At 36.7% G+C, this 12,989-nt stretch overlaps 1 protein-coding gene across 1 annotated transcript in view; it reads right to left on the bottom strand.

Annotated features, from left to right (window-relative positions):
- Cntnap5 (contactin associated protein family member 5) overlaps positions 1-12,989 on the bottom strand; it is a 790,323-nt gene that overhangs the window by 99,121 nt on the left and 678,213 nt on the right. Inside the window, exon 19 of the mRNA XM_048812122.1 lies at positions 8,018-8,242. Coding sequence (XP_048668079.1) covers positions 8,018-8,242 — 225 coding nt within the window. The remainder of the gene's footprint in view (positions 1-8,017; positions 8,243-12,989) is intronic.

Raw genomic sequence — 12,989 nt, 5'->3', positions numbered from 1 at the left:
GTCACCAAAACAGACTGGTAGACCAATGGTACAGAATAGAGGACACAGAGACTGACCCACAAAACTATAATTATCTTATATTAGACAAAGCTGTCAAAAACACGCATTGGAGAAAGCCTTTTCAATAAATGGTGCTGGGAAAAACTAAAAATTCATATGCAACAAAATGAAATTAAATCCTTATCTCTCACCATGCACAAAACTCAAACTCAAAATGGATCAAGGATTTAGGAATACAACTAGAGACCCTGTGTCTCATAGAAGAAAAAGAATGGTGCTTTTGTATGAAGAGACATTAGAGAACTTAATCCAATCTCTCTCTCTCTCTCTCTCTCTCTCGGATGTGCAGAGAAAAGGTAGTCAACTCAACAGGTACCAGCACTTCTACCATCTTGATCTTGAATGTCAAAACTCTAAAAACTGCAAGGAAGGGAATTTCCATTGTTTAAGTCAACCATCTGTGGTATTTTGTTATGGCAGCCATAGAAAACTAAGATCCTGTGTATTAAAAAAATATATGTAGAGTTACTTGAATTTTTTGTTAGTTTTATTTCTGTACTAGTCTTTAATTACTGTCCCCCACCCCCAGGGACTTAAAGAACTAGATCAATAGGAGTGGTTCCCCCATGTTGATTTTCCTTGATGTTGGCATTTGCTGCCCAGCTTGCCCCACAAGGAGAGTAGTTGGGGTTGAGGTGGGGCGGTTCTCTCACATTTGACTACATCTCCTCCAATGTATCTTGCAGAGCCTGACTTAGTGGTTTACACAGAGAAAGTTTACTCCGTTCCAGAGTTTTCTCTGTTTTTGAAACATCAAACAAGTTCCTGTTCCTTAAAGGTCTGCATCAGAGGACATTTGAGAAAATAATCCTTACAATGTATTGTTTCTCTGCTCTTGGATAGTAAAATATGCTGCCTGTGTCCAATGGCAATCAGCTAATGTGCAGAGTGAGCACCCACTGCCTTATCTTTCTCCTTCTTCAGGCTAATGTTCTGCCCATCAAGTGCTCAGCCTCTAGCCACTGGGCAATTTCCTTTTCCTCTTTGTATTAAATTTTAATCCCAAATGCATTTAACCTTGAACTTTGTATTCATGCTCTGATAACACAATTATGCAAATAATTTTTATTATTACCATTATCAATAAGAAAATAAAAATGCTCTGTACATTATAGCCTGCAATGCACGTCCATGTCCATTTGCATTGCCTATTTGCATTGCTTTATTTGATCTCTGTCTGTTCAGTCAGTTGAAACAAAATATGATATATTGAGTGACCCAAACCAGAGAAACTTGTTTTCTCACAGTTCTGGCAGCTGCAGGTCCAAGGTCAAGCTGCCAGGTGATTTGGTCTTTTCCCCAAGGAAAGGCCCTTTGAGCTTGTAGAGTCTGACTTTTCACTCTGTCTTTACATGGCATTTAGCAACACAAAGACAATTTTGTGTTTCTTCTAATGAGCTCACAAATCCTGTTGGTTCAGGGCTCCAATTTTGTGGCATCTTTAACGTGCTAACTTCTTTACAGTAAATGCAGCTACACTTGGGGTCGGGATTTCAAAATGAAGATTGAGGGCAAGGGAAAAACTAAGTTCATAGCAACCTTCAAGAACCTACAGGGACACTAACAAATTAAGGTGTTCATTACAACAAAGTTTAGAAAAACAAGAAAGTTTCCTCAAATACAATTCCACTCAACATGTTTCTACTTTCACACTCAGACTCACAACTTAACACTGGATGCTAAATATAAGATAGTGCACGTTCCTTTTGTTCCAGCCTCTGACACTTCCCCTTCCCCTAGGAGGGAGAGGTGAAGAGGAGGACTCTTGATCATCCCTTAGAGGTCATAGTATGTCATAACCACATTGTGTAATGGATGATGAATGACAGACAACAAGAGATAGTTGGAAAGCCTACAAATGTGGGAAATGAACAACAGAATCAAATCTGGGGAAAAACACAGTATATTGGGGGGATTTCAAATCAAAGCTAGCAAAGTTGCATGATGCAAGCCACTGAGATGCAAGTGATCAGGGCATAGTAAAGCAAAACAAATAAGCCTTCTGAAGCTTCTGAGGCTTCTCTCAGTCTGTTTATCAGAATTCCTGCTGCCGGAGGAACACAGACTTATGCCAGTGTCAGAGAGTGGGTAGTAGGAGACAGCACTAAACTCTGAAGGACTCACATGGAAGAATGGTGAGGATAACATAAGGTCAACTCAAAGCAGATAGTGAGTTTTGTCCTTGGAAGACACAAGAGTCTTTGGATCCCCGACTCTTGTGTCAGGGATCTGTCCAAATGTGAAGTGTCTTGGTTCATCATTATTCCCTCCAAGGTGTATACAATCAGAAATGCAGACAGTGAGTCTTATGAGTGTATATGTTCAAAAAGCTTAATAAAGAGGAAATACTGAAGCAAAGGCAGACAAACCATTTGGTGCTGAAGGGCACCTGAACAGCCACCGTGGTAAGGTGACCTGGGAGCACCATTTGGATTTTGTACTCACAGCACTTTACTGTAGTTTGGTGGCCTAAAAGTTAGCACATCTTTCAAATTTGACTTTTTATACAATTCAGGATCCAAAATGGACTAATGTTTAAAACCATATTGAATAAAATTGATTGGGAATATACATTTCTGCAGTGGCATTACAATGGCAAAATGCAGAACAAAGAAACATTTTTATTAAAGAACATGATATCTGCATAGAGAATACTGACTTATATTTCATAATTCAAAGTTCACCCACTGCATGATGTCTTTTCTGACCTTCTCTATCAGAGAAAATTGATTCATTTGACTTCCCTCTACCTTGACCTAGGATCTAGCATATATGTACCTGGTGCCATGTTATATGGTTGGTTGTCTTTATTTCTGTCCCAAAACAAATTCTGTAAGGCAGGTAGGGTCTTGTTGACCTCCTCTCTCTCTCTCTCTGTCTCTCTCTCTCTCTCTCTCTCTCTCTCTCTCTCTGTGTCTCTCTCAGATGTGAAATTTAATCTGCTTGTGGAAGGGTCTCCTTGACTATTTTCAAATGACAAACTTCAAGGACAACCCCCCCAGTACTGTAGAGAAGGCAGAGCCATCCCTCAGCAGAATGCTGTGAAGGTCAAGTGTAGCTTTAAAACACTCTCAGCTCCCTCTCTAGACTCTTTCCTCATTTGAAAGACCCTTCTCTTCTAATTGCCAAGTCTCTGAGAAGTTGCCTATGACTCAAAGCCCCAGAATATGGAGCTCTAATTGCCCTCTCTCTCCTGAGAACTACCTGACCTCAAAATGCCTCTGTTTCTGCCTCCACTCTTCCACCCACAAATTAAAATCCTTTTCTTCATTTAGGAAGAAGAACCTGTTTTCACTTAAAAAGACAGCAGCAGCTTAAATCCAAATAAATCCATGTTTGGACAAATTTCAAGAATAATGATAAAGGGCAAAGAAGAATTCCAAACCAGCCAAATCAAACCCTTGCCAGGGCAAGACTTGTAAGCATGACTTTGAATCACATTGATCTTTCCTCTGGCCTGCAAAATTATATGAAATAAGTTTGCAAGCTGATAATTTTGTTCAGCATTTGCACAATTTATCCAACTAACTCCCCACCCTGGCTTCTTAACCCACAGTACTGGAATTAAAGCTATTTTGTATAAGCTGGTTCTGGATGTTTGCTTCCTCCTGGGAAAGCAAAAGGGACTCACTTCAATAGGGCCCTCCCCTCATAATTCCACCAGATTCCCAAAAGTGTCTTAGATTCAAAAAAAGGTTAAGAAGCCTGCATGAGCACAAGTCCCTTAATTCCATCTCAGCTAGGTATGACTCAATCTTATTATAAAAACTCTTACAGATACAAGACCTTTCCTAGTTAACCTTTTACTATTTTTTCTCTCCTTATCGTTTTGCCCATAAAGTATTCCTGATTTCCAATAGCATTTTCAGTAATGTATTTTTTTTTTTTGCTGCAGTGAATCAAAGGCACATTGAAAATATTCCTAGCTCTTGATAATGCAGTGCCCTCACCTCACATATGATTCACAAATAATTTGGTCAGAAACTTGATACCATGGATACATTGAAAACAAGTTGTAAAGGTATCAATTCTTAATTCCTCAAAGCAGCATTTCAAGGTCTGTAAAAGAATTCTTAATGGAAAGTAATATTAATGTCAGACAACACCAGAAGAAAACAAATAATCACAAAATCTAAGATATGGAGGGAAAAAAAAAAAAAAAAACTCCAGCTACTTTTTTCTCTCTTCTGCTGCTGGAATTATTACAGGTTCTCCAACAAATAGTCATTTAATTATTATCTGAAAACTCCAATGAGAAGGCTACCACTTGACTATTTGATCCCATTGTTATAATCCCTGAAGCCTTCTTTCTAGTTAGATTGCTTTAGAAATCTGGGTACTCCCTCTTCTCACTAGGCTGCTTTTTAAAACTTGAAGACAGTTTCTGTGTCTCTTTTTCCTTATCACCTAGACAGCACCCTGTCCTGCTTATCTTTTCTGTCTTCTCAGTCTCTCATACTACAGAGTTGAACCTAGTACTGACCTTAAGAGTTAATGGAAGAATGAATGAGTGATCATGGATCTTGGTTGTATCTCTGTGGCATAAGGAGATGACAGGTGATACCCAGGATTCTATATGCCCTAGTCCTTCTCCAAGGCATTCACAGAAGTGTCACCTGGAACAATGTGGGGCTGCCTATTACTAACCACGTTGTGGACATCCATCTCTATGGTTTAACCTGAGCTAAAAGGACTAGCCCTAGGGCTTTCACACTTGCCCTGAGACCTAACCATAAAACAAACAAAGCACAGGTCTCCTTATTTCTTGACTTTAGCTAGTGTTTTTAAAAAAACACAAATGTCTATGGAGTCAGGCTGAGTTTCTGATGATATAGGAATCTAGGAACATGGCAGAATTCAAGAATGCCTTCCCTATTAAATATACAAATTATTTTTAAAATTATTACACAGAGAGCTGTAACTCAGAGGTAGAGCACTTGTTTATATATTCACGACCCTGAGTTCAATCCCCAGCACTACAAAAACAAACAAATTTAGCTCTTATGACTTAGAGTACAGAATATGCTATCAGACTGGGGAAGGGAGGTTGAATCCTGAATCTGCCCCTTACTTGTTAAAAGATTTTAATGAAGTTATTTGATTATGTGCCTCAATAGCTCCAACTATGGAAAACTGGGTTTTTAGGTTATATCCACATCACCAATTAAACAGAGTTGCTTCGAGAACCATGGACAGTCTGAGTTAATTAAATTAAGTAGACAACATCAGTCTTGTTATGCATTGTCTGCATTCATGACAGTTATATTCATGCTTCTGGCCTGACAGCAATACATGTGCTTGTGAAGTTACACTCAAAAGAGGCTTTGGAGAGAATCCTGCATCTTACTTCTCCATAACCATCTTTTTTTTTTTCAATTCTCTTTATTTTATTTGTTCTTTTTATATATACACGAGAGTAGAGTGTATTTTGACATATTATATATAATGTTCTATTCTTGTGGTTGTACATGATGTGGAGTTTCACTGGTCATGTGTTCAGACATGAACATAGGAAAATTATGTCCAATTCATTCTACTGTCTTTCATATTCACACCCCCTCCCTTCCCTTCATTCTCCTTTGTCTAATCCAATGAACTTGTCTTCTTCTTTCTCCCCACACCCATTGTGAAATTAGCATCACAGAGAATACAGGGTCTTTTGGGTTTTTGGCACTGTCTTATTTCACATAACATGATAATCTCCATCCATAACTATCTTTTTTTTTTTTTTTTTTTTTTTTTTTTTTTGGAGAGGGGTTACTGTGGAATGAACCCAGGGGCAATCGACCACTGAGTCACATTCCAGTCCTATTCTCCTATTTTGTATATTATTTAGAGACAGGGTCTTACTGAATTGCTTAGCACCTCATTTTTTAAAATTTTTTTGTTGAGGTTGACTTTCAACTCCTGTCTCTGCCTCTCAAGCTGCTGGGATTGCAGGTGTGCACTACTGCACCCAGCCATAACCATCTTAATATGTTCCATCCACATCATTAGAGGATGAACTGATTTAGAAGGAATATTTCTGGACTGATTATCAGGAGATCTGCGTTATGGTCCCAGTGTTGTCATAAATCATCTGTTTGGCATAGGTTAACCTGCTTGACCTCTGCATCTCCCAGTGTCCTCAGCCAGTCTTATCAACCTCAAGAGGAATTATAAGGCAAAGTGGAAGACCTGGCATGTTGATATAGTGGTACTAATGACAATCATGTAAAGGTCTTCCAATAAATAGCAGAATGAATAACCTTTCTCTCCTGTAGATTCCTCAAGGACTGATGCACTTGGAATGACCTGTCTCCCTCCTCCAACTCTTTCTTCTCCTCTTCATCTTTCTCTCTCTCTTTCTTCTTCTCTGTTACTCGTACAATGAATGAAACCTTTTGCATTACCTGGGCCATAGTTATTATCATTGTACTTCAGGCCTGGTTCAAACCACAGGCTCCCCAATTTTGATCCTACAATTAGAATCAAATACACCATCCCTTACTTTGAAAGTCATAAGTCATTAGACATCAAAAAGCAGGATGAAGTAATGAACAATAAACCCAATAAAATGTAGATAAAGAAAATTATTGAGAATTTCTCCTAAGGTCTAGAAAGGGCTATATAAGTGCTTCATTCCTTGAACTCTCCTTCTACTGTGGGCCACCACAATCCTTCCTATAGTATACCATTGTGGGTCCTGCAGAACTGATCAAAAGCCCATGTCATAATACCTGCAGATTTCAAGAGAAGGAAAGGGAAGCTCTTGATTACAGGACAGTGTTTTTGGAGATCATATAACAGGAATATCTAGGTCTTGGCCATTTTGCCTATAAAAGCGATTATACTAACCCCATGGGGTTCTAATTTTGTAGTGTCCTTGGCCACAGAGATAACAAGAGTCCTTATTCTTGCAAGGTGTAATGAGGATATATGGGAAGAAATCCTGACTTCTAATAACCATAACAACTGGCCACCTTCAGCATTCCTTGTGTGGAAGACAATCTGGCCCTTCATTACCTTAATCTTCTCATAGTCCATTTTGCCCACATTCTTTCCACATTCTCACCTTTTTCTTAAACGAATAATGGATAATTTAATCATGAAAGCCTAGGTTCTATAAGATACCTTACAAATGGAAAAATAATGCCTTCTCTTCAAATATAATGATACTGAACGTATCACCAGTCCAGAAGCATAAACGATAATATATTATATATAACCTTCAAAAATAATTGGGTCTATTTATTTAATTTCAGGAAAAGAATGCCATGCAAGTGTTTGTGAATTTCATATTAAGTTGGAATAATTGTAGAATGAAAAGAAATAACAAATTGTTTATTTATAAAAACAATAGTATTATTGTTTTGTTAAAATAAAATATCCCAAATTTTGCTGTTTCAAGATAGAAAATGCTACAGTGTGCACAGTCTTTAACTATATAGAAAAGTTTGTCTCCCCCAACCAAAATCTGATTCTCAGAAGCAGATTTTCTCTTCCACAAGGTTATAACTCATGTATAGTACTTTTCTCTAAGACCAGGACAATTGACATCTATTAATATAGCCTGCATTTTGCTAGGTGTTTTAACAACCCTCAGTAAAAAGGACTGCAGCAAAGATGACAGGATATATGTGGCAAGTGTCCTTCTGAAATTCAGATATGCTTATGATCTTCTCCTTTACACTTAATGGATTCCAGCACAGAATAAATAATAAAGAATTACTGCTACACAGTTGAGGCAAATTAAAGTCAATGCATTTGAGACTTGAGCAGTGAATTGATGCTGGCCCTGAATACCAATTGCAACTCATAAAGGTAAAGTATAATCAAGAGTTTGGCTGGCAGGCTTGAAAAAAGCTACCCAAATGGGACCAACTTTAGGTTAAAACTATGCAGAGTTCTGGAGGACATGCACTCTCCCTCCAGGCCAGTCTGACACTCCATTGGACTTTATGTCATCTACACTCACCATTTTTGCAGAGCAAGACAGCCAGAAAGTCCTGAGAAGAAGAATTGAGAAAGAGCAAGAGGCTGGGTGTCTGAGCTGTCACAAAACTGAATGCAATGTTCTCTTTGGATGGAGCCGTATCTGTGTAAATAGCTGAAGATGAGAGGTTTGTATTCTTGGTGACAGGGTAGGGTTCTTGAAACATGTACGTAACTGATGTTCCAGCCTCAAAAACAGCAGAAACCTCTGTAAAAGAGAAAAAAGGGAGCACACATTGAAACAGTCAGTGAAGCATTCAGAATAGTTATAGTTGCTTGTGTATTGTCTCCTACATACCAGGCACCATGTGAAGGGTTTTAAATGTATTATGTATCATGCTCCCCATAATAATTTTGAAGTGGCAAAAATTATTATTCTTATTTATAAAATGAGAAACCTGAGACTCACGGAGGTTAAGAACATTGAATAAAGTTGCACAGCCAGAAGGGAGCTCACATTTGCCTCCTAAAGTTTAGGTCTGGATCAACATACATTTGCAGAATGACTATCATGTCCCAGGCTAACTTTGTTAGAAGCAAAATGTAAATGTCCTTGACTTTAGCATAGTGCAAAAAGAAATTTTTCTGGGACCATATTGCAATCAAAATAGAGAGCTTAATAGCTCTTATTTGTATTTATCTGTATGAGATTACAGGATGTGAATGGGTATTCAATTACAAAGAGTAGGACAGGGGGGATGGGCAGATGCCATTGTCTATAATGTTGGGTCAAGCATGAGGATGAAGGGGAACAGTATAGAAGGAATTTTCTGAAAAAGTAGCAAATGCATAGATATCAGTCTTATAGGCATTGATACTCAGTTCCGAAAACTAGCAGACTTAGGCACACAAACCCTATAACACAGCACATTGGATGAAGCTCTGCCAACAAACACCATGGAAAAATGTGGCATCTATAAAGTAATAGAGTTCAATTAGCAGAAAACTGAAAATCACTCAATGCTCCTTGTAGAATGCTCCCACTCCATTACATCATTTTAGTTCATAGAAGTAACACTGCAAGAATCAGTACTAGATTTGATTTCATGCAGGCTTTGTGGTCCTAGGTAATGTAGCGAATCCTATGGAGACTTTTCCTCTGGCAAAAGGGAATATAACCTACCTCATTAGTATTTCTAATGAAACTATGCCAAGCAATGCTCTTAAGTGCTTTACACACTTAAGAGCATTGCTTGGCACAGTTTGAACTCCACATTAGAAGAAAATTTAATCTGAACCCATTCCCGTTGCCATCATACAATGCACCATTTTATTTACCATGCATTCATCCAAATGCTGAAATATTTATTCTGCTTAGACCAAGGATGCTCTTGAGTTCACTTAAAATTTCGTCTCTTTACCAGGGTGTGAAGGAAAGGTTCCTTTGTAGAGCAACACATCTTACATCTGGTAGCCATCTCTGCCATAGAAACAGCACGGCAAATGTGAACGTGTATTAACTATTAACATGATGAATTTCCTTTCATCCTAAAGGACATGCAGAATATTCCTAATTTCTCATAAAGTTCTTTGATTGAGTTTGTAGCACCTAGAACATAATGCAACCTGGATTTGGTTCCTAATTCACTCGCAAATTTGTTCCACTTTGTGAAAACTCTGCTCCAGTGTGTAATCATGCCAAAAAAAATTAATGTTGCATATTTATTCATATTGCTTAGCAGGTTGAGAATACTAGTTTGTTTCTACTAAAGATTCATAGAAAATGTTTTGTATTAATTGAGCAAGTTACAATATTGGTATTCCTGATTATAAAAATATGCAGCATATAACTTGTGACAGTGAAGATCTTGGCTAATCATCAGCTTGATCCAAGTATTTTTCTTGAATAATCTTCCTAAGGGACATTTATCATGTATTTAGAGCTACTGTTTTCTAGTTAACACAATGAAGGACTTTTATTTGATGTTTGTCTATATGCTTAAATATTCACAAGTCTAATTCAAAGCATTCTATTACACATATATTGGCTTATGTCTTTTCATATTTAGGACAAGAAATTAGAAATGAAAAGCATTTCATATTTAGATATGTAAAGCCAAGTTTCTGTCATTTTTCTTCCCCTATCCATAGTTCTAATTATTTTTAATGTTTAGATATTGCCTATTTTAGCATAAAGCTAAATTCAATAATGTACCTCGATTCTGTTATTCTTTCTGCTTCTTATGTTTTATAATCAGAGAATCAGCTTTTGATCAAATAAATTGAGTTTCTGGATATTCAAAACAATGAGATAAATGGAAGAAAATATTTAATTCAAAGGTGACTGCCAGTGTTCATTGTGCTACTCCAACCAGTGATGTCAATACTAACATCCCTGCACACCCACTTGGTAAATGAAGCCATGGTGTTCAGGTCTTGAGATACTAGGACATGCATTTAAACAAATAAATACCAGTGGAAATAAAGGAAACTGGAAGGTATTATCTCAAAATCTGAAGGAAATAAAATACAAGGGTACTCACTATATTCCTTCTATTTGTCTAGAAGCAGAACAGGAAATTACAAAAATGAAAGTTCTTTATAAACCTTTTCTCTCCGGCTTAAAGAGAGAGAGATAAATTCTTGCTTGATTACCAGTTCAAAGATATGGACACTAACCAAATCTGCAGGCTTGCTTTCCTCCTATAAATTTGCCTTCCCTATTTTCTTACTTCTGAAGCCTGGGACTGCTTTTCCTGTGTTGTGCCACTTCTCTAAAATTTATTGTTCTTTGTTGAAATATTATTAAGGGCAGATCCATGAACCACTGCTTTGAGTAAATTTTCTTCTCTGTGATATGAATTCCAAAGACTAATTGATCTGTTTGTTTATCTCTGGTTAGTCTGTTTTTACAGAGTTTTGTCCCAACTCTATGCTTATGAGGATTGGAAAAATTGATCTTTTTCCCCCTCCCTTTCAGAACTTAGTCTAAGATTTGAGTGAATTTGTTTGAGTGAAAGAGACCAATGTTCTCAGAGATGTATGCCCCTGAGGTCCAGAGAACTCTAAGACCTGAAAGAGGTGCTCAGCATTGATAAGACCTTGAAGTGGAAAATTAACTAGGAGGAGGTTCTAGTAAACGGGGATAGCCCTAGGGAGGGATTGATTGATTGATTGATCTGAAACTGGATTCTGGATTTGTATATTTCTAGCTTTCACAGAATCCAAATCAACCTCCAGTTTCTCAGAGACCGATGGGGGTATTTAGTCAGTTATAGGTTGGATGGAAGATTTAGAAGACAGTGTGGAAAAGCACAGCACATAGGATTAATTCAATAAACAGCAGCTAGTCTTAATAACAGTGACAGAATTAAATTAAGAATGAGAACAATAAAGACCAGTGTAGGATAATGTATAGTCTAATGGATACCTAGAAATCATATAGGCTGCAATTAATTTAGAAAAAAAATATACTAAAAGTAAGTTGGAAATGTGTACATGGAGTGTATATTTCATAATATTAAAAATTACTATTACAGTTTTTCCTTATGAAAATGACCCTATGCATGTAATTTTAATGAATCCTTATCTTTTAGGAATCCCTGCTGCATTATTTATACATTAGATGATATCATATCTGAGATTTGCTTCAAAATAATAAGGGAGGAATACAGGAGATGCATATATTGATGAAATAAATGAGTTGGTCATTGTTGAACTAGAAAAGGGGTGTATGGAGATTCTTAAATTCTTTACTGTACTATAGTTTGTTTTCATTTTCCACAAGAAAAAATAAAACAAAATGATATAAATTGGTAGAAATGTAAATATTAAAGGATTCTTGAACAGGGTTTTAGACTATGTAAAAAGTACATAAAATATATATGCTATTATTTTTACTGAAATTCCATTGCTAAGAAAAAATTAATCCATTTGTTTATTGTAATATTATTTAAAACAAAATCTGATCTAAAATTCATCAGATGGTCCAAAATTTTGAAACAGTAGGAACTGTAAGCATTTAGTGTGACCTTTTTTGCAGGAATTATCTCAAGTGCTTTGTGGAGGGCTCATTGGATGCTAAATTTCACTATTTGTGAAAGATTCCTGCATTTTCCATACTTGGTAGAGAAGGAAATTAAGGAAGCTTGAGGTTCAGTTACATGACCAGCGTCACATACTGCAGGCTGCAGGCTGCAGGCAAGCCAGGGTCTGAATTTAGTTAGGTCTCATGGCAGAGTTCCAATATGATTTGGGGGGCTGTAATGCTGTGGTGATGGAATGAATTAAATAAGAGAAGGCAACTACACCAGATAGAATATATTGCAATCGTTTAAACTGATACTTACAGATATTTATGATGTATATAGGAATAAAATAGATAAAATCGATGGTGTAAAATATAATGGGTAGCACTATCTCTGCTCTATCAAATGCAAAGAAAAGAACTAGAAGGAAACATTTTTTAATTATAGTAATTACATTGGGTTTTACCTTTTCTAGTTTTCCAAATAAATTTCCAAATATATTATCTAACATTTTATTTAGGAAAAATATTTGAATGATATCAGCATGACAGTCTTACCCAGATTATTCAATTAATGGTAAGTGGTGGGGGGCTAAGGACAAATACATATCAACAAATGATATGGGAGCAAGTGGATATGAACATGCCAGAGAATCAAGGTGGATCCCTACCTCACAATACACACACACACACACACACACACACACACACACACAGTTAACTCATAATGAACCAAAGCCCTGAATTTAAGAGCTGAAACTACAGAACTATTAGAATAAACTATAGATGCAAATTTTCATGTCCTTGGATGAGACAATGATTTCTCAGATATGACACTAAAAGCATAGCAAAAACAGTTGATCAACTGGGCTTTATCATAATTAAAAACTTGGTGCTTTAAAAGACAATGTAAATAAAATGAAAAGTAAACCCAAATAATGGGATAAAATAAGTGAAAAACATTATATATATATATATATATATATAT

This window comes from Marmota marmota, unplaced genomic scaffold (assembly GCF_001458135.2).
Source record: "Marmota marmota marmota unplaced genomic scaffold, marMar, whole genome shotgun sequence".
Classification (NCBI taxonomy): Eukaryota; Metazoa; Chordata; class Mammalia; order Rodentia; family Sciuridae; genus Marmota; species Marmota marmota.
The sequence above is the reverse complement of the archived record's forward strand: the minus strand, read 5'-3'. Positions and strand labels throughout refer to the sequence as shown.